Genomic DNA, 21,140 nt, shown 5'->3' with positions numbered 1-21,140 from the left:
ACATTGGATTTTTATAAAATAGTTGGGGTTTTTTTCCAAGCGTATAAATAATGTTAACGAAACATTTTTTTAATTAAAGCAACTTTAAGGGTCAACAACAAATTATTTTAAATGATTATATTTTAATTAAAGGAAAAGAATTGTAGTAAGACCTCTTCCTATAAAATATCCTGTTTACTTGTCTTTTAAGTTGAAAATTTTTCATTGCTTGAAAAAAATGACTTGTGACTTTTTGTATAACAAATTTCTAAATCTTATTGTTGTCTGTCCGTTTTTGGTGAGTTTAAATTTCCCAAAGTAAAAATATTTCTGTGGCAAAAAGTTTTGTTATTAGAAACAAGACAAACATTTATTTGAATTCCTCACCCAAAAATTGATTAAGTTGCAAAGTTTTAAGCTTCTACCTCCAACGGTTACATTTTTACAGCAATTTCAGTAACATATACTTGTGACTCATTTTTAACCCTTTTTTTGCCCTTTTTACCAAATTGTCTGTTCGACTGCTTTTACATGATCCACAATTGAGTGGTTTTATCAATTTATAATTAAAAGAAAAAATTATCTTGATCCCTAATGTGTTATGGATCATACTAAGAAGATTCAATATATTAGTTATTGAAATGAAATTGATATGAACAGTCAAAGTTGCATTTCCGTGTCATATTTGCACATTTTTCCCATTGGTTGTGGGATTTTGTCTAGTGTTTAGGTTGATTTCATTTAATAATTATTGCTTTCATTAGTATTTTCATTTACCACAAGATGACATTACATGTATAAGGATTTTTCACTTGTTAGTAGCTTACATTTTTAGTTATGTGACCCCAAACGTGTGGCTCCCTCATCAGATCGCCAACTCCCAACCTCGTGTACCGTAGATTTTTCATTCATGGCCGGATCGTCATTTTCTCGCTGGCGACACACGCGTGGTTCCACAAAAGTACAAATATGAACAAAGAAAGGAAAAACACAAACGCCAATGTTCACATATAAATTGACTGTTGGACTTGTGTGTGTGTGTATCTTCTCCCCGTTCTATTGATGTTACATTCGTTTATCTCTGTTTCACAGTCAACTCTAAAAATTGTCCACAACTCTATTTCACAGTCAACTCTATAACTGTTCAACTGTAGTCGTTATCAACTCCCATCCGTCGTCTAGCACATCTAGATCTCAACTGACTGTCACCTCTGTCTTTGTCTCTCAGGTCGCCCATCCCACCCTGGCTACCGGAAGCTGCCCTTTCCTGTTTTATCAGTAGGTTTCTATTGTTATTGTTTGTTATTTCCTATCTATTGTTGATTGTAGGATATTTCCGATTTCTTTGTTTATTCTAAGCTATTTCCTCTTCCTTTGTCTATTCCCTCCCTCTCAGCACTTAGTGGCTCAAATCCACCCCAGGGCCACTTTATAGTATCACAGTTATATACTATGAAATTTGGCTTCTGGACCATAATAGAAAATTTTCAACTTTCCGACAAGCTTTGAACGATCATAACTTGATGACTAATTGAGCTACCAAAATAAATTGGGTGCTTTTTATGGTTTACAAAAATCTATATGACCACATTAATTTTTTTTTTAGATATAATGAAAATAAAATGTTGGTTTGGGATACCTTGTATTAATATCGCAATTTGAACAGACCCTTCAACACATGCTGGATAATGTGGTGGAAGCAAGCGAAAGTAAAGGCCTTGTTTTAAACATTTCAAAAACGGTAAGCATGACAGTATCCAAGAACACCCAAGCTCGAACATGCAAGCTACAATGTCGCAGTGTACCAGTTAAACAAGTTGATAAATTCAAATATCTGGTATACTGGATCATATCTGATGGAAGCTGCATTGCTGAAATACAAAGTCGAATAGCTGCATTCAAAATCACCTTCAAAAGACTCATAAACCATGACCAACAGAAACATTGTTCTTTTTTACAGTTGTGAGTGCTGGACAATCACCAACAGCATGAGGAAGAGACTAAAGGCACTTGGAACTTGATTCTTGAAGAGAATTTAGAAGATATCCTAGACAGAAAATAAACAAAACGTATCAAGAGGTATTAGAAATGGCAAATACAGGTCTCTAATAAGAACAGTACGAAAAAGATAATTGAGGTTCATGGGCCATGTTTACAGATTAGTTTTACAGGAAAGATCGTGCAGAGTATGACAGCAAGAAACCTACATTGACAGTCTGAACACCTGGGCAACATAAAAAATGATGAGCTACAAGTGAGGGAGATAGATGGAGAATCATAGTCATCAATGCCTGTACCAAGCAGGACACCACTTGAATGAATATTATATAATCAGTGAAGAAAACCTCACAATGTTCTAATTTTTGACTGTACAATATGACAACAGAATTTAAAGAATGCAGCTTTTCTTTCCTTTAAATTTTTCTTTTAAAATTTAGATTAAAAAAAATCTCTTATTGATCTACTTTTTTGACAAAATGAAAAAAATTGTTATTTCTTATTCCTTGTTTACTAAATATACAATTACTTCTTTTTAATAAGGTTACCAGCATCCAGTGGAATTATAAAGCCACAGATGATGTAGTCAAGGTTGAAGTCTGGGATGTGGTGGACAAAAGTAAAAAGAGAAAGAAAATTGAAGGGCTCAAAGTAGACAATGCAGAAAAGGTAAGTCAATTTTTATTATTAGGTGGCAAATATATTGATGTGTACATCTTGAAACTATCTTCATACTAATATAAGGTGTATTTTTCAGGATAAAATACTAGATATCTCCATTATTTCTTTTACTAAGATTAATATAATGTTACATTTTGTCAAATATCGGTAATATGATTATGGATGCCGACAAGATTTGAGGCATTATGCAATGGAATGTCAAATGTAATGAGTGCTTTTTGTGATGTAGCGTGATACAGATAATATCACAGCAATTGCAGTCATATCCTGTAATAAGATTTAAATTGGAAAAGCAACAAAAAACACTGTTGAAATTCAGTAACATCTGAGTTAGTGGCTGAATATAAGCCATTTTTTATGTGAATGTAAAGAATCATTGAAATATTTTTCTAGTTTTCTTTTCTAATTTTTGATTTTTTTTTCTTTTGTCACATCTATGAGGTTGTAGATGTTTATGATGGTTAAACAATTTGTGACCTTTCTCGAATAATGTGTTCTAATGCTGGTTGATAGTGAATAAACTTTATTCATCCATTTAGTACTTTTTACTAACCAGTAAAATGTTTCCACTGTTGATCAAAAGAAATTTATCTGGCATGTTGTCATGGAAGTAAAAATAGCGAGTGAGGGTTGAAGATATGCATTGCATAGAGAGATATGAGAAACGTACAATGAATGTATAATGTGGCTTTTAAAGGAAGGCTTAGATTTGATCTCAAAAGACTTAATCTGGTTTGTGTGTGCAGAACAGGAGACTTAGTTAGTTTGATCACATTGAAAGAATGGATGAGAATGCTTGGGTTAGTAGATGCAAAAATGACGTCCAGTGATAGGTTAGAAATCAATTTTTAAAAGCTTTATGAAATATGTAAAAATAATTAAGATATTAGTTTACAATGACTTAAGAGAGATTTTCTCCTATTTGATTTACTAGTATAGGTTCTGTTATAGCGATAAGATGGGAATAACTCTAAAGAAACAAAGTAAGACTTATCACCCCTTATAGATCTTGGAAAAGACCAGAGAGTTCCAGAGAGAGAGAAATTAATATAGCGACTTCACTGGACATTCAATATTATCAGTAAATAATTTTAATATTTCTGCCATGGATAAATTATATTTAAAAGTACAATGAGCTGGTTTATTTGTTATTTGAATATTCAATGATCCTAACATTCCATTCTCCGAACACAACAAAATTTGGCGACGAGATGAGATACCAGATCTCAAAAATAAAAAACGCAAATGGTGATAATTTAAAAAAAAAAAAAAAAAAAAACTTCAGAGAGAAACTTCTGCACAAACTGAAAAAGAAAATTTTTTCCACAATAAATTTTTATGTGAATACAAAAAAAAAAAATCCATTTTGTGCATTAACGAAAAGAAAAAAAATCAAAATTATTTACGTCATGGATCCAAATTTATTGAAAAATTTATTGTAAAACTAGCAAGAAGAATTTTTAAAGGCACAAAACAGTTTAATTGAAACTTGGACAGCACAATTTTACAAATAATTAATGGAAATACCAAAATCAATTTCTCTGGACACCAAAGCAGAATAACAGATTTTTTATTCAATCTGAATTCAAAACAAACTTTTACTTCTTGGTATAGATGATGGAAGGATACCTTCCAACACAAGTTTGCATCCATAGGTGTTGCATGGAAATTACATTTACTAGTTTGCAAACTGGGCATAACAGAACATGAAAGATATTCAAATTTCATCCTTCTGAAACCCCCCCCCCAAAAAAAAAAAACAAGATTTCAAATTCAATGAAACGATAGCACAGTTATCCGACATTTTTGATGAATCAGCATCTTTATTTAATATTCGTTACAATTGTTTCAAATTAAAGAAAAAATGCTACAGACGATTTAGTCAAATATTCTGGATTTGTCAATCTACAATGCGGAAATTTTTGGTTGAAATTGCTGACACAGGATTGATTCAAATGCCTCATTTACATCATAGGGTTATCCAGAAGATATGGACATAAGTACATGTCTACCGTTTATGGTTGAAAAAGACAAGAAAATGACTGTACAATTTCTGATGACAAAATGTCAACAACTAATAAATCTAAAACAAGACACAATGGTGCAACAGCAAAACCCATCGATTTCAAACATTAAATCTATAGAGAAATACCCAACCGGAAATAGAAGCATCCAACACCTTGTTGGTCAGGTTGGGAGATGCACTGTGCCCATTTTTGCCCATTTAAAAAAGCTACACATATCAACATTGTTCACGTTGTAGGCACAAGGACGGATTTTGTGGTAAAAATAACTGCAACACTTCCAGGATGAATACTGCACAGCTCAGCCAAACAGTAAAAACCATAGAAAAATGCCAGGACATTTCCAGAAAGTCACATTGAATTCAATTTTTGCCATTTTCAACATAAAGTTTGAAGCCCTGAGAAAATATGTACTCGTCGAGATAAACAACAAGCCAGTGAATTTTCAGTTTGATATTGCTTCAGATATCATTTTTATTTCATGTTCAACATGGCAGTTATTGGAAAAACCAACACAACTCATGTTGCTTGTAGTGCATCAGGAAACAAGATGCAACTGGTGTGTTAAAATGCAATGTCTCTTAAAGGAAACAAGTGAAGCATGCATGGTTCCCTGTTAGTGCACAGTGAACAAGGCATAAAAAATGACTAAGTTCAGCATTTGCAACCCCCCCCCCATTTAGCCCCAAAAGTCCCCAGTGGGAGTTAAATCCTGGTGAAAACTAACAAACTGTACAGTTTTAGGCCTTAATATATGTAAATTTGAGTTCAACACCATGCAAAAAAGACAGAATTGTTAAGAAAAATGTGTTAAGAGAGAGAGTGGGAATGTGTCCCGTACATCGGGATTGTGGCAGATTAGGTGAAATATATTTTACCGCCCCTTTGTGCTGTGTGCAACATGCCTCTCCCAGGCAAATGAAAATGGTGTACTGCTGAAAGAACATGTCATTACAAGACCCTTCCATAAGAAAACTCGTGAACAGTTAGACATGGGGTATCTTAGGCTTAAAATAATTCTGCATGCCAAACAGTTAATATACTGACACAAACTCAATAAAGACATAATTGACATATGTAAGAAGTTCCAAAAAAAGTCAACAGCATAAAAATCTATTACAGCATGAGATTCCAACCAAACCATGGATCTATTTAGGGACAGATCTATTTTCGTTGGATGTTGAAAGCTGTCTGGTCATTGCCAATTACTTCAGTAAATCAATAGTGGTATGGAAGCTTCCAGAACGCACTAAAAAATTCTGATCACAACTAAACAAATATTTGTAGAATGACATACTATTCATGGTGGTGTCTAACATCAGTCTTCACTTCTTCTTGGCTTGGCTTCACGAACAAAGATCCTATGAAGGGGACTGTACATATCGACTGCAGGCACGCTTGTGGCTGACAAGCCCCATGCGAAACAAGCAGGTTTGACCACAGCAGCTGCAGTCAAGTCACGTCAGGTACGGCTGCTGAGGCTTCTCGGATTTTCCTCCTGCTGTGTTTCTCCCATAGATTCTCTGTGCAGGAGACCTCAAAGGAGGTGGCAGCCTGGTGGGCAGTGTGTCACCATGTGTCACGATTGGCAGCAAGAGTAGACCATTGAAGATTGATGTGGCTGTCACCAAGAGACTTCTTCAGAGAGTCTTTATATTGTTTTTTTGGTGCCCCTCTATCACGGTGGCCAGTAGAGGGTTCGCCATATAGGGCTATCTTGGGCAGGCAATGATCCTCAATTCTGGAGACGTACCCAGCCTAGGGTAGCTGCGACTTTAGTAGCATGAACTCGATGATGGTGATCTCTACCTGCTCAGTGACCTCAACATTAGTGATATAGTCACTCCAGTGAACGTTGAGGTTGGTGCGGAGACAGCACTGATGGAAACATTTGAGAAGTCGTAGTTGGTGACGGTAAGTTGTCCACGACTCAGAGCCGTACAGGAGGGTGAAGAGTACTACAGCTCTGTACATACTGGTTTTTGTGCTCTTTTTCAAGTGTTTGTTTTTCCAGACTCTGTTGTACAGTCTGCTAAAAGCGCTGTTTGCCTTGGTCAGTCTGTTGATTTCCCTGTCGAGCTTGGCATCTGATCACATGGTACACCCTAAGTAGGTAAACTGGTGAACGGTCTTTAGCTTAGTCTCACCAATGGTGATGTGGGAGAGGGGGTGGTACACTACCCAAGGTGGTGGTTTGTGGAGGACTTCTGTCTTTTTCAAGCTGACCTCTAGTCTGAAAAGCTGGGCAGCCTTTGCAAAGCAGGTTATGAGGCAAGGCTGTTTCGGTGTGGGCAGTGAGGGTAGTGTTGTCGGCAAAGAGGAGGTCAGAGATCAGTTGCTCAAAAGTCTTTGTTTGGTCTTGCAGCCTTCTGAGATTGAACAGATTGCTGTTGAGGCGATAGCAAATGTAGACAGTGTTTTTATCGTCAAGATTTCGGTTGCCTGCTTGAGCATCATGCTGAAGAAGATGCTGAACAGTGTCGGTGCCAGTATGCATCCCTGTTTCATGCCATTGACGATAAGGAAGAGTTTTGAAAGGATGTTATTCACTCTGACCTGGCCGCTCTGGTTCTCATGCAGCTGAATGATCATGCTGCGGAACTTTGGGGGCGCAGCCGAGGCGCTCCAAGCTCAGCCAAACCCCGTTCTGCTCATTGTCTTAAATGCTTTTGTCAGGTCCACAAATGTTATATAGTCCCTTGTTTTGTTCTCGGCACTTCTCTTGCAGTGGTCATAGGATGAAGACCTTGTCCGTGGTGCCCCTGTTTGCTCTTAAGCCACATTGTATTTCGGGGAGATGGTTTTCTGTGATGGAAAGTATCAGTTTGTTCAGGAGCACACGAGCAAGGATTTTACCTGTGATGGAGAGAAAGTAGTAGTTAGAAGGGGATCTTGCTGGGTGAAACCGCCGAGAAGCCGGGTCTGAGGCCAGTGGACCATCGTTCTGGTTTACAACAGCCCCGTCAAGCTATGACTCGGATGTCAGTAGCGTAGTTAGAGCAGACTTTACTGCAACAGCTCTAAATACCAGAAATTTGCATCAGATACATAACATCACCGCATTACCCCAGATCCAATGGATTTGTTGAGGAGTAAATTTAAACAATATAAAACACATTCAGGAAAGCTGAAAGAATCAATGAAGATATTGAAATGGCTTTGCCTCGAACTCCACACTGGACCCTTCCAACCACCCCTTCCCTGACTTTCCTTTGCGGACAGACGCCACGCTAGACGATCTAAAAATCACCCCTGCTCAGGTACATGCTATCATAAAAAATCTTGACACTTCTAAAGCATGTAGATCTGATCTCATCCCAGCTGAGCTATTAAAAAAAGTGCTCGGCCGAAACGTTGCATCCCTCTGCTTGTTCTACAAGTATTTTAATGGTGAATTCTCTGACGAACTGCAGACACTTGTGCCCCCACGACGTAGACACCCTCGACAAACCCGACAGGCAGCTAAATTCCACCCCCACACAGTAGAGATCCCTAGATGTAAAAGATCTTTCTACTCTAGTAGTTTCTTCTCCAGAACCGCTAGACTCTGGAATTCCAATCCAGGTTCCTGCTTCCCTAACTGTACTGACATGCAGAAGTTCAAGTGCAACGTGAACCGACATCTTGCTGCCCAAATCCCTACATAGTGCCCCAGTAGTTGCTGCCCCTGATAGTAGCCCCCTACACCAAAGTGGCAATTTGCCTTGTTTGGGGTGAAAATGTAAAAAAAAAAACAAAAAAAACAAACAAAAAAAAACAATTGATCAGAAACTGCCTTAACTACTTTTTATCAGAATAGTAAAGGACAAATCCCCTATGCACACAAGCAACAGGATCCAAAGTCGAGACCATGTCATCAGTCAGTTTAATGAAAGACAGAAATTGCAGAAAGTTCAACATGACAGAACTGCTTAAGATCTACCTCCTTTATATAAGGCCAGAGCAAACCATCTGGAACAATCACAAGATTGGGTTGTGTCATAAAACTACCCAGAAGGTATGACCTATAAGAAGGGTTCATACCTGGAACCTTTATCAACAAATTCTGCTTGAACATTTTTCTTTAATAAAATGGGTATGCCATGATATGGATTATCTTATTCTGTATGTTTTGCTGTTTGGCTGTACGAGTTGCGTCCCTTTGAATCAGAATAATAAATCTTTTTATAGCTCAATGATGTCTCGTTATTTCTTCTCCTTATTATAAACTATTCATGCCAACAAATATCCTAAAAAGGTACAATAAGCAAACACTGGTTCACAACACAGGAAAAGCTTGACGATCTGAGAAAAAATCTTTTTAAATTTTTAAAATCTGACTAAAATACGGACATTACACTATTTTCCCCCCTTTAAGACCATATGTGTTTTGTCACATTTTTGTTTTCAGTAAAAATTCTACATCTTTGTTAAATCACTAGATGAAGAAATTAAATAAATGCATTTTTATGCAAGGAATTCGAATATGACATTGAAAATCCCCAGAAATAAAAATTTCTAAATAATCTGCAGTAAATGCAGATATGCTTTAATTCCTTAAAAATTCTATTTATCCAATAAAAGAAAAATTAGAGAATTCAAAAGTGAATTGAGAAACTGAAATCTAATACTAAAACTACTTAAAAAATTAATATATTGCAATATTTTTTATATATTACAATTATTATTTTCACAATGATTGGTCGATGTAACTTCCAACCTTCTTCAGGTGTAATCTGTGAGTCTTTCTGTTAAATGCGAGAATCTTCACTGAATTTTGAAAGGAATACTTTATTTAATAGTGTGAAGATAAACGTGTAATATAATGAGTTGAAATGGGTTAAAATATTTCAATATTGGTATCTATATAGAAAGAGCTTGATGATCTAAGAAAGAATCTTTTAAAAATTTTTCAATCCAATTAAAATTAAGGAAGTTATGACTATTTTTGTGCCTCACACGTTTTGATATTTTTCTCTCTTTAAGACCATATGCATTTTGTCACATTTTGTACACTACTTCAGTAAAAATGCTATATCTTTGTTAAAACAGAAGATTTAGCAATGAAATGTACCATATAAGTGTATTTTTGTGCTAGGAATTAGAATATGTCACTGAAAATCTCCAGAAATTAATGGTTTCCAAAAAATCTGCAGTAAATGCACATAAATATGCTGCAATTTCTTAAAAATGCCATGTATCCATGAAAAGAAAAGAAGTTAAAGAACTCAAAGTTGAATTGTAATGCATTATATGTACAAAAAACTGAAATCGAAATCTAAGACTGTTTAAAAATGAATATGTTGCAATATTTCTTTAGTATTATTGTAGATTAATACCTTCCGCTAACCTCCCACCCCATCTGACCACCTCTCCAAAATATGCAATTTTACCTTTCTAGGCAATTATGTGTGAATACTTTGAAAAACTTTAATGAAAGATAAACAAATATTATTCTAGAATTTAATGTATAATGATTCCGTATTTTGAGCCATTCTAGCGTTTTAGGGCAGTTAACCATTTTTTTTTTTTTTTTCTGTAGGAGATAAATCTTGTGCGCTTTTTTTTTTTCTGATGACAATTATCTGTGGTTTTAAGAGGGTCTTTGTGCAATTTTGAGAGGGCGGGGAGGTTGCCACTGACTTTGGGTTAATGGTAGAGCTAAGGAAAATTATGTGTGAACACCCTAAAGACTTGCTAGAAACAAAAACAATTTTAGAATTTAGAGTGGTGGTTAATTTCACATAAATTTAATGTAAAAATAATTCACCATTTCGAGACCATTCTAGCATTTTAGGACAGTTTACTAATATTTTTTTTATTTTTAGTGAAGTATTTTTTTTTTTTTTTTTTTTTAATTTTTTTTTTTTTTTTTTTACACTTATATGTAGCTTACCAAGGAACTCTGTTTGGTGGGGAGTTTACCACTTAGACTTAGCATTATTGTTAGGGCTAAAGGGTTTAAAAGGAGGAGGCTTGCCATTCGTACCTAGGGTTAGAGATAGGATTAAGGGAGGTTTTTTTCTTTTTTTTTTAAGAAGGCATTTGACCCCCATATTTACGGTTAGTGGGTCATAATTATTGGCTTTTGAAAATGTTATGCCTTAGATTTTGGACATCAAATTACTTTTAAATATAAGATTTATTGTTGTCTGTTTGTCATAATTCTTGTTAAGGGGTGTGAAACTTAACAAGAATTATGGCAAATAGACAAAAATAAATTTCATTTAAAACAAGTGACGTCAGTAACAGAAAACCTGACGTTTGGAAAACTTAAGTATTTTTTGCCCACTTATTTAAATATCAAAAAACATTTTTTACTAAAGCTAACAAATCGTTCACAAATTTTTGATAAATTTGGTTTTATTTTCAATTACATTTCTTGCCCGAGTGACACATTATTTCGCTAAACTTTCCAGTTTAAGACGCCTTTTTTTTCTTTTTATTTCTCTACCTGGACATCGGGCCAAGATCACAGTGTAGTATTCTGATGCTACACTTCGCCTTTTCTGTCCTCTTGTCAGTGAAGGGAAATCCTTCGTGACAGACAATTTTTATGTTTGTTTCTATCCAGATTAACCCTTTTTGGGAAGCTGGATTTTCCTCACATTAACTGATTTTGCATCTATCTGTCCTCATGGGGAGGCAAATGAATAGGAACTTAACTAGAAACTGAGCACTTCCTACAAATATTTAAATATTGACTTTGCATTTATCTATATATATATAAAAGCGAAAATGTATGTATGTTTGTATGTCTGCTAAAAACTTTTGACTGACGGAACAAAAATTCACAAACTTGGTCTCATATGAAAGCCCCACCCTCCGGACGACAAATATCGAAAAATTGGCCCAAAAGGACCATCAGAAGTGCGTCAACTGATCGATTTTCTGCAGGGGGGGGGGCAAAAAGTGACATTTCAATGTTAAACATTACACATGATCTTGATGTCAGCAAGCTGTAATGGCAGTCTGAATTTAAAAACATTGTTATTATCAGTAAAAAAATTTTTAACCCTCACACAAGCTAAACTATGAACTTCTACGCTATGACAACGTTACCAAAGCACGTTAAAAATAGTTAGATACAATAGTTAAACGAAAAATAACAAGCCAAAAATGTGAAGTAAAAAAAAAAAAATATGCTTACAAAAATATTAACAATCAAAGTTTTTACAAAAAAAAACAGCCAGACGCCATTTTCTTTTTTAGTAACACTCTTTAGAGTAAGGAAGACGGAGTGAGAGAGAGAGACACACATACACAAACGCAAACAGAGAGAGAAAGAGAGAGAGACAGATAGAGAGAGATGTCTAGACAGGTAACGAAATACGTAATTTAATAAACGCTACACATTGAATCATAAAAAATGTGAAGTAAAACAAAAAATAATATGCTTAAAAAATTATTAACGATCAATGTTTTTAGCATTACTTCATATTCTTTTTTTATCACTCTTTAGAGTAAGGAAGACGAAGAGACAGACAGGGAGAGGAAGAGACACACACACATACACACAACAACAACTTAACACTCTAATCAATTACTCTGACTCATGGCTGAGACCGTTAAGTAGTTGGCATTGGTTTTCACTTCTGCGTCAAGACTTCGGGTTCAATCCCTCCTCCCGGCCAAGTTTACCCCCACCCACCATACACAGGTTTATTTATGCCATTTTTTTCCGTTTTTTTTTTTTTTTTTTTTTTTTTTTTTTTTTAATATTTAAGCAGGATTATTACTTCCCCTCCCCCATACACACACCTACAAACATGCGGGCAACGCCGTGTACCCCCCCCCCCCCGCTAGTTTATCTATCTATATATATAAAAGCGAAAATGTATGTATGCATGTATGATTGTGTGTATGTATGTATGTTTGTGTGTCTGCTAAAAACTTTCGACAGACACAACAATAATTCACAAACTTGGTCTCATATTAAAGCCTCACCCTCCGGATGACAAATATCGAAAAATTAGCCCAAAAGGACCATCAGTGGGTCAGTTGATCGATTTTCTGCAGGGGGGTGTAGAATAATCAAAAGGACTGTAGTAGTCAATAACATACAACAACAATAATAATAGCAGCAACACTTACCAAGGGTCCAGCTTATGCACAAGACAGACACCAGATTGAGCTGGACTGAGGGCTTGTATTTATGTACAAGCATATCCAATCAGGTGATTCAGCCAATCACAATCCAAAGAATAGACTGGCCCATGTGTGCACAATGGAATCTCCCATTGTGCCATAAATAGTTCTCCTCTTTCATGAGAGGTAACTTTAGTCTTTGTCAAGTTATCCACAACTTGAACGCTGACCGAAAGTCCACTACACAATCCAATATGGCGCTACGAACAGGATCCAAGACAGAAGATTGGGAAGACTATTTCCTCAAAGCAGGCATTGCTGCCGATTCCGCCAAGAGCTACGCTGCAACTTTTGTGAAGGAAAAACTGAGGAAAGAAAACCTTCAAGTAATGGATCGAGCCATGCTAAGAGAATTGGGAATCACAACAATGGGAGAAGCTCTGTCTATCCTTCGACAAGCCAAGGAGCCCGCTACCCAGACCACCTATGCTAAGGCACCAGCTGCCAGGCCTCCCCAATTTCATCTCGAAATGACCCCTCAACAATTCAGAAAATTTCGGATTGACTGGGAAGTATTCACCAGAATAATGGACATGCCAACTTCTCAGGCCAATATCCAGTTATACGGTTGCGCTGATGAATCCGTCCAAAACGCAATCATAAATACGTACCCTAAGTTCTTCACCACCAACCCAGACAAGCGATGACAGAAGCATTGGTAACTAAAAAATCAAATCCCATGGTCCATCGGATGACATTTGCATCTATATCACAGCATGAAGATGAACCCATCCAACAATACCTTGTTCGTCTTAGGTCCACGGCCATAGACTGTAATTTCTCATGCCCCAACTGCGATCACGACCTGTCCGACATTTACATCAAGGACCAATTTATCAAAGGGATATCGAATGATACGCTTCAGACCGATCTACTGGCAAAAGCCGGGTTGCTAAGAACTCTCAACCAAAATATTTGTCATGCTGAGGCATTTGAGTCTGCACTACGGGACCAAACCGCAATGACTGATACCTCAGACATAGCTACAGTCCGGATGTCAATATATCGCAGGCAAAAAAAAAAAACAGTGCTGTACGGACTAGCAGAGGCTATATTCGCACTAGCTCTACTGCTACTCACAACGATAACATTGCTGATAAAGAACCCCGTCAAACCTGCATAGGTTGCGGTAGTCACCAACACGGTACTCCAAGGACAAGTGCCCGCCATTTAACATGTCTGGCATGGAATCAAATGTGCAACACTTGTGGGAAACTTAACCATTTCTCAGCAGTGTGCCGGACAAAGAAATATCGCCCGGTAGTGATAAAAAGTTTTGAAGACCAAGAAGCTCCTATGAATACACTCATGGCCCATATCACATTTGATCAAATGAAGGGCACCATTATGACTACAGAAGATGATCTGTTAACTGAAATAAATACATCAGTAATCCCATTCTCACCAAAACCAGATCCCAGACAAGCTGTCAATATCCCTAGGAGTCGTAGTACAACGCTAAAGGTTTTTCCCGACAGTGGTGCCGCCATTTGTCTTGGGGGACCAAAGCATTTAGTCAAAATGGGCCTCACAGAGATTAGTCTTGTCCAATCAAGAAAGATCATACGAACAGTTGGAGGTTTCACACTCATGTGTCAGGGTTGGATACCAGTTGAGTTTGTGGTCAGAGGGAAAACAACTAAACAAGTCCTCTACATATGCAAGGGCATACAACGGCTTTATCTCAGCAGAGCAGCCTGCATCGATGTGGGAATATTGCACAAACATTTTCCAAACCCTTTAGCAGACGAACATGAAGAGGTAGACACTGAGTCTAAAAAGTGTGTAGATCAATTGCCAAATCGCCCCAAAAACCTCCCTTTTCCCGCAACAGAAGATAACATAGGCAAACTTAAGAGCTGGCTCCTAGAAAAGTTTGCCAAAACGACATTCAACAAAGATGGGATATTTCCAGCCATGTCCGGCCCAGCTGCCCACATTCACCTCAAAGAGGGAGCAATCCCTAAAGCCAGGCATAACCCAATTCCTGTACCCTTCCACTTCAAGAAACCAGTAAGACAAGCCCTTTGGAAGGATGTAGAAAAAAGGTATCATAGCTCCAGTACCCGTGGGTATGCCTACTGATTGGTGCAGTACTATGGTAATAACTGCCAAAAAGAATGGTAATCCACGGAGAACACTAGATTACCAACACCTTAACTCTCAATGCAAGCGAGAAACCCACCATACTGGGTCGCCATTCCAGTTGGCACTGCAAGTGCCACCTAGAACAAAGAAAACAGTCCTAGACGCTGTTGATGGATACCACTCGATTCTCTTAGACAAAGAATCTCAACCATTAACCACCTTCATAACTGAGTGGGGAAGATACATGTATCTTAGGATGCCTCAAGGATATGTCGCATCTGGGGATGCTTACACTCGCAGATACGATGAGATAATAAAAGATATCCCACGCAAGGTGAAGATAGTAGACGATACCCTGCTATATGACTCTAGCATTGAGGGAGCCTTCTATCATACCTTCGATTTTCTGCTCCAATGTACTAAGAATGGAATTGTGCTCAACACCGACAAATTCTAATTCTGTCAGGATGTCGTACAATTTGGAGGCCTCCAGATAACTTCTTCAGGAGTGACCCTTCTGAGTCCACGATACAGGATTTTCCAGTCCCAAGGACAATTACTGACGCCAGATCATGGTTTGGGCTTGTCAACCAAGTAGCCTGGGCATATTCACTGGGTCCAGTTATGGTGCCTTTTCGGGACCTCGTCAAACAAAACTCCAAATTTGCTTGGAATCAAAACCTTGAAGACGCATTCAAAGATTCCAAGTGAGTTATAATTCACCTAGTCCAGAATGGGGTAGCAACATTTGACAAAGACAGAGCAACTTGCCTTGCTCCAGATTGGAGCAAAGAAGGAATGGGCTTCCTACTCCTACAAAAACATTGCCAATGTACCATGGAAAAAGCCCCAATCTGCTGTTCCGAAGGTTGGCATCTGATATATGCCGGCAGCAGATTTTGCACGGATGCTGAACGCAGATACGCACCAATAGAGGGTGAGGCAGCAGCAATAGCATGGGCATTGGAGAAATGCCGTATGTTCGTCATGGGTTCTCCAAACATCATAGTGGTCACAGACCATGAACTTCTGAAGGGGATATTTGGCGATCGTGATCTGAGCAAGATCCAAAACCCCCGGTTCTTTAGACTAAAGGAAAAGACCCTGAGATATAGATTTACCATACAGCATTGCCCCGGGAAGTGGCACAGAGGCCCTGATGCAGTCTCCCGCCACCCAGTGTCGATGGTGCAAGCCCTCCTCAATGTATTTCCAACAAAACCCTCTCAAATGGATATACTGGAGTCGAACAACATAAGCAACATAACAGAGTCAACAGCCTTAATAGCAACATTTGCAGACAGCAGTAATATAGCCATGATATCACCAGACCTAATTCGTTCAGCAGGTCGTGGCGATCAACAGTATAACAAATTAATAGACACAATACAGCAAGGCTTCCCAAAAACACGTAATCTCACTGCGCCCGAAGTCCGTGAGTATTGGGAGGTGAGGCACCGCCTTAGCACTGACAATGGTCTAGTATTGTTGGATTGAAGGATCGTCATCCCCAAAACACAACGAAAAAAGGTCCTACACTGCCTGCATTCTGCACACCAAGGAGTAGTCGGCATGAAAGCACAGGCCAACGAATCGGTGTACTGGCCAGGGATGGATGCATCAATCCGCAGTATTAGAGCGAATTGTATGGTATGCTCAACCATCGCACCAATCAACCAAGGGAGCCTATCATTCTAACACGATCCCCAGAGTGGCCATTCCAGCAAATCGTCATCGATATTTTTTATATTGGAGATCACACATACCTTGCCTGCGCAGATAGGCTAACTGGTTGGCTAATTTTATACCGCCTAGAATCAGGTCACACTACTACAACCAAATTGATGTCCATATGCCGACAACTGTTCCAAACATATGGTGCCCCAGAAGAACTCAGCACCGATGGCGGCCCACCTTTCACTTCCAGCACGTTTCAAGAATTTCTGAAAACATGGTGTGTTAGGCACAGATTATCTTCTGTTGCGTATCCCCAATCCAATGGCAGGGCAGAGCTCGCAATAAAAACTGCAAAGAGGATTGTGAAAGGTAACACAGGCCCCCACGGTTCCTTGGACAATGACAGTGTTGCCCGGGCCATCTTACAATATCGGAATACCCCAATCCAAAGCATTGGCCTATCACCGGCTCAATTATTACTTCACTGTCGACTACGTGACTCCATCCCTTCACAGCCAATCCTCTACAAGCCTCATCCTGAATGGGTGTCAGCGGCACAACACCGCGAGGAAATGCTCCACCACCGCAATGCAAAAATAGTAGAAAGATACAATAAATATACCCACAACCTTCCACCATTACAAGCTGGTGACACCGTAGCCATCCAAAATCCAGTCAATCGCAGATGGAACACAACGGGCATAATCATCAGTTCCCTACCAGATCAACAATACCGAATCAGGGTTAACGGATCCGGAAGGATCACACTTAGGAACCGTCGTTTCCTCAGAAAATGCGAACTCAAGCCTGCACCAACCCCAATACCAAGTGCAGCACTAGGACCAACAATTCCCTCAAGCGATACTACATTCTTGCATCTCCCACTGTCTCCCTGTAATAGCACATACACAGCAACCAAACCCCAACAACAAACCACACATATATCCCCACGCTTTCGATCAAGGATTCCCCGAGCTCTTTCTAGGTTACTACCACACAACAAACGAGGCCTAAAAGAGAGATACACCTCTCATACAACCCAGCCTACTCGTGGGGGGTGGGGGAAGAGGGGAGATGTAGAATAATCAAAAGAACTGTGTTAGTCAATAACACACAACAACAACAACAATAATAATAATAGCAGCAACACTTACCAAGGGTCCAGCTTATGCACAAGACAGACACCAGATTGAGCTGGACTGAGGGCTTGTATTTATGTACAAGCATATCCAATCAGGTGATTCAGCCAATCACAATCCAAAGAATAGACTGGCCCATTGTGCCATAAATAGTTCTCCTCTTTCATGAGAGGTAACTTTAGTCTTTGTCAAGTTATCCACAACTTGAACGCTGACCGAAAGTCCACTACAGAATCCCATAGGGGGGGTGGCAAAAAAGTGACATTTTAATGATATTTTTACGTAATTTAATAAACGCTGTGTCATGTCACGTGACCCTGACGTAAGCAATCTGCAATGGCGATATGTATATGAAAGCATTGAATAGAGACTTTTGTTATCGGTAAAAAAGACACATCATACATATCAAAATACAAAAATTTCACATTCGGAAAACGTTACCAAAGTTTTTAGTACATTAAAAATAATTAGATACGATAGTTAAACGAAAAATAAGAAGCCAAAAATGTGAAGTAAAAAAAAAAAAAAATATGCTTACAAAAATATTAACGATGGATGTTTTTACTAAAAAAAAAAAAACAAAGCGAGACGCCATTTTCCTTTTTAGTAACACTCTTTAGGATAACGAAGACGAAGTGAGAGAGAGGGAGAGAGACACGCAAACAGCGAGAGAGAGAGAGTGAAAGAGAGAGCGACTAACAGGAACTAGACAGGAAACGAGATTCGTTTTACTGTGTTTTAAACTGTAAATAAACAAACATATAAGAGGGATTGTATTTGATCACATCCCAGGCCTATACCCTCCTTATTTTCGAGTAACGTTTGTTTCTACGAAAATGATGAGACCGCTTGAATTCTAGGAACAGATACTACACTTTGATCTTAGCCAAAAGACCAAGTAACCGTCTTATACAGCTTAATTTTGTCCCGAGCATTATCTCCTATTAAAAAAAGATGCATAATTTATATTTACTTAGTGGGGGTGAGGGGAGAAGGATGAAACCGCTTTAATTCTAAGAACAGATACTACACTTTGATCTTAGCCAAAAGACCAAGTAAAAAAAAATGCGTATTATATATTTTTGAGGAAGGTGAGAGGCATATTATGAGTTAGTGGGAGGAGGGGGCGAAAGATGAAACCGCTTTATTTCTAAGAACGGATATAACACTTTGAGGTATTTATTTGCCCCCCCACTGAGAAATTAGGCACAAGGCCGATTTTTAAAGTGAGGAGTGAAGGGGAAATGGGGACCAACTCCCCGGGGAGTAGGGGAGCTGGATGGTGACAATTGGTATGAAGGGTTGCCCCTACATTGACCACGGTCTTATATGTGGGGTTGCCCCCACATATGGTCTTTGCTTGCAGTATCTGCCGGATAGATACTACACTTTGATCTTAGCCAAAAGACCAAGTAAAAAAAAAGATGCGTATTGGACAGAATTGGTGCATATGTAGGAGGAAAATACCCAGCGTCGCCCGTAATAGTATGACATAGCACTAGCACGACATATATACTAGCTGATTACCCGGCATGGCCTGGGATTGGAAGAACACTCGGCGACGCCTGGGATTGGAAAAAATTGGTTGATATATGTACTCCTCCTTATTTTCGAGTTTTCTTAGTGGGGATTGGGGCGAAAGATGAGACCACTTGAATTCAAAAAACAGATACTACACTTTGATCTTAGCCAAAGGACCAAGTAACCGTCTTACACAGCTTAATTTTGTCCTGAGCATTATCTCCTATTAAAAAAAGATGCATAATTTATATTTAGATGTCACATTCAAAAAATCACAGCTGAACTAAAAACATTATTTAGAAGGCCCTCGTTATTTTCGATTGACGTTTGGTTCTCTCCTTATTTTCTTAGTGGGGGTGGGGGAGAATGATGAAACCGCTTTAATTCTAAGAACAGATACTACACTTTGATCTTATTTATTTTATTGTTGTCAAAAAATGAAATTACAATATAAAATTATAAAAACAAAAATAACAAGCAACAAAATTAGGCACAAGGCCCTATAAGAAATTGGGAGGGGGAGGGTACAGGGTCTTTGTGACTATAATGACATGATGAAGACTTTGTGGTCTTACTCTTGACTGGCAACATTTACCAAAATACCTCATTCACTCTGTGGAACCTAATCTAACTAAGAACCCCAGCGTTCAGTGTAAAGAATAACATATTTACAATTTGTATATTAATTTCTGTATGTCGTGTGTGCATTTTTTTTTTTTTTTTTTTTTGTGTGTGTGCATGTGTAAGAAAATAAAGTTCGATTTCATTGGAAAAAACAAAAATAGTTCTTGAATTTATTAGAATAGAATGTTCGTGGAGTGGGAAAAAACCTATCAAAAATGTTCATTTCAAAAAATAAGGAATAATTACTACTGGGTTGTTAGTAAGGCCCCCCTGTACTATTCTATGTGACTAGATCCCCCACTGTTTTCCGGGGAACCGAAAACAAGCAGGGCATCCCTAATGGGGTTTGGGGAAGAAGCCTTAATGGAGGCGGGAGAAAATAAAGCAACGGATGGAGGAGTCAGTCGGTGACCTCTGAGTAGTGAGGGAGGATTGGGATTTATTCAAAACAAATCTGTGACAAAGGGGAGCAGGTAGACTCGGAGGTTCTCTAGTACCAAAAATAATAATAGGAGTGGGATCTCGTTTGTACCACCAGTCAAGAGTCACTTTACTGAACTATGCTAAGGCGGGATGGGTTCCAAAGGACTCAGCACCGCCCGTGCCATGCTCAAGGAGGGAACACGAATTGAAACTTGGCTCCTCGACGGATGCACAAACTAGTGCTGTGCACCCACCTCTTGTCAAATTCCACTCTAGGCAACCTCTTCCAATCGCATCTGATTTTTACTTTAAGCAAATGTTTAAAGTAAACGATCAGATCCCGATCAGGAACAGATGTCCCTTCGCGGACCAACTTGAGGCGCGTGATCCAAATGATCATGCGCGCTACTGCTAGGATCGCCAGGAAAACCAAACTTTCCTCCCTGGGGAACGGCGGCTCCATGTTGTACACAAAAGTTCCTACGTCGAGATCGAGCAGACACTCGGCATCAATGCGAGCTGTTATCCTCTCGACGTACTTTAATAGGGGCTGTATCCGGCTGCAACTAAAAAACGCCTGCTCAATGTTTTCGGGCTCGCGTTCGTCACAGCACAGACAGAAGCGCCTGGTATGTTCTTTATACCAGAAAAGTTCGAAGAGGGGCAGCGCATTTGGGACCAGTCGCCAAGTCGGGGAGAATTCCGAGTTATTCAGAATCTCCCGTCCCGGCGCCCAACACCATTGAGAACGGACAACCTCCATCGACCATTCCATCCGCCTACAAAGTTGATCCTTCGCGGTCCCCTCCACTAAATCCCGATATAGTTTCTTCCTTGGCTGATCGAGGACACTGGTCCC

General features: G+C 38.7%; 1 protein-coding gene across 4 annotated transcripts in view; it reads left to right on the top strand.

Moving 5' to 3' along the window:
* The window catches only part of LOC145286012 (rab-like protein 6), a 254,354-nt gene that overhangs the window by 93,430 nt on the left and 139,784 nt on the right, over window positions 1-21,140 (top strand). For all 4 annotated transcript variants that reach the window (XM_080134625.1, XM_080134622.1, XM_080134621.1 and 1 more), the window contains exon 3: window positions 2,521-2,646. Coding sequence is in view for 2 of the 4 variants with exons in the window: in XM_080134622.1 (XP_079990748.1) it covers window positions 2,521-2,646 (126 nt within the window). In the remaining 2 variants the exon portion in view is untranslated. The remainder of the gene's footprint in view (window positions 1-2,520; window positions 2,647-21,140) is intronic.

Source organism: Euprymna scolopes, chromosome 10 (assembly GCF_053919585.1).
Source record: "Euprymna scolopes isolate OS-2025 chromosome 10, ASM5391958v1, whole genome shotgun sequence".
In the NCBI taxonomy this organism is placed as follows: domain Eukaryota; kingdom Metazoa; phylum Mollusca; class Cephalopoda; order Sepiida; family Sepiolidae; genus Euprymna; species Euprymna scolopes.
The sequence above is the reverse complement of the archived record's forward strand: the minus strand, read 5'-3'. Positions and strand labels throughout refer to the sequence as shown.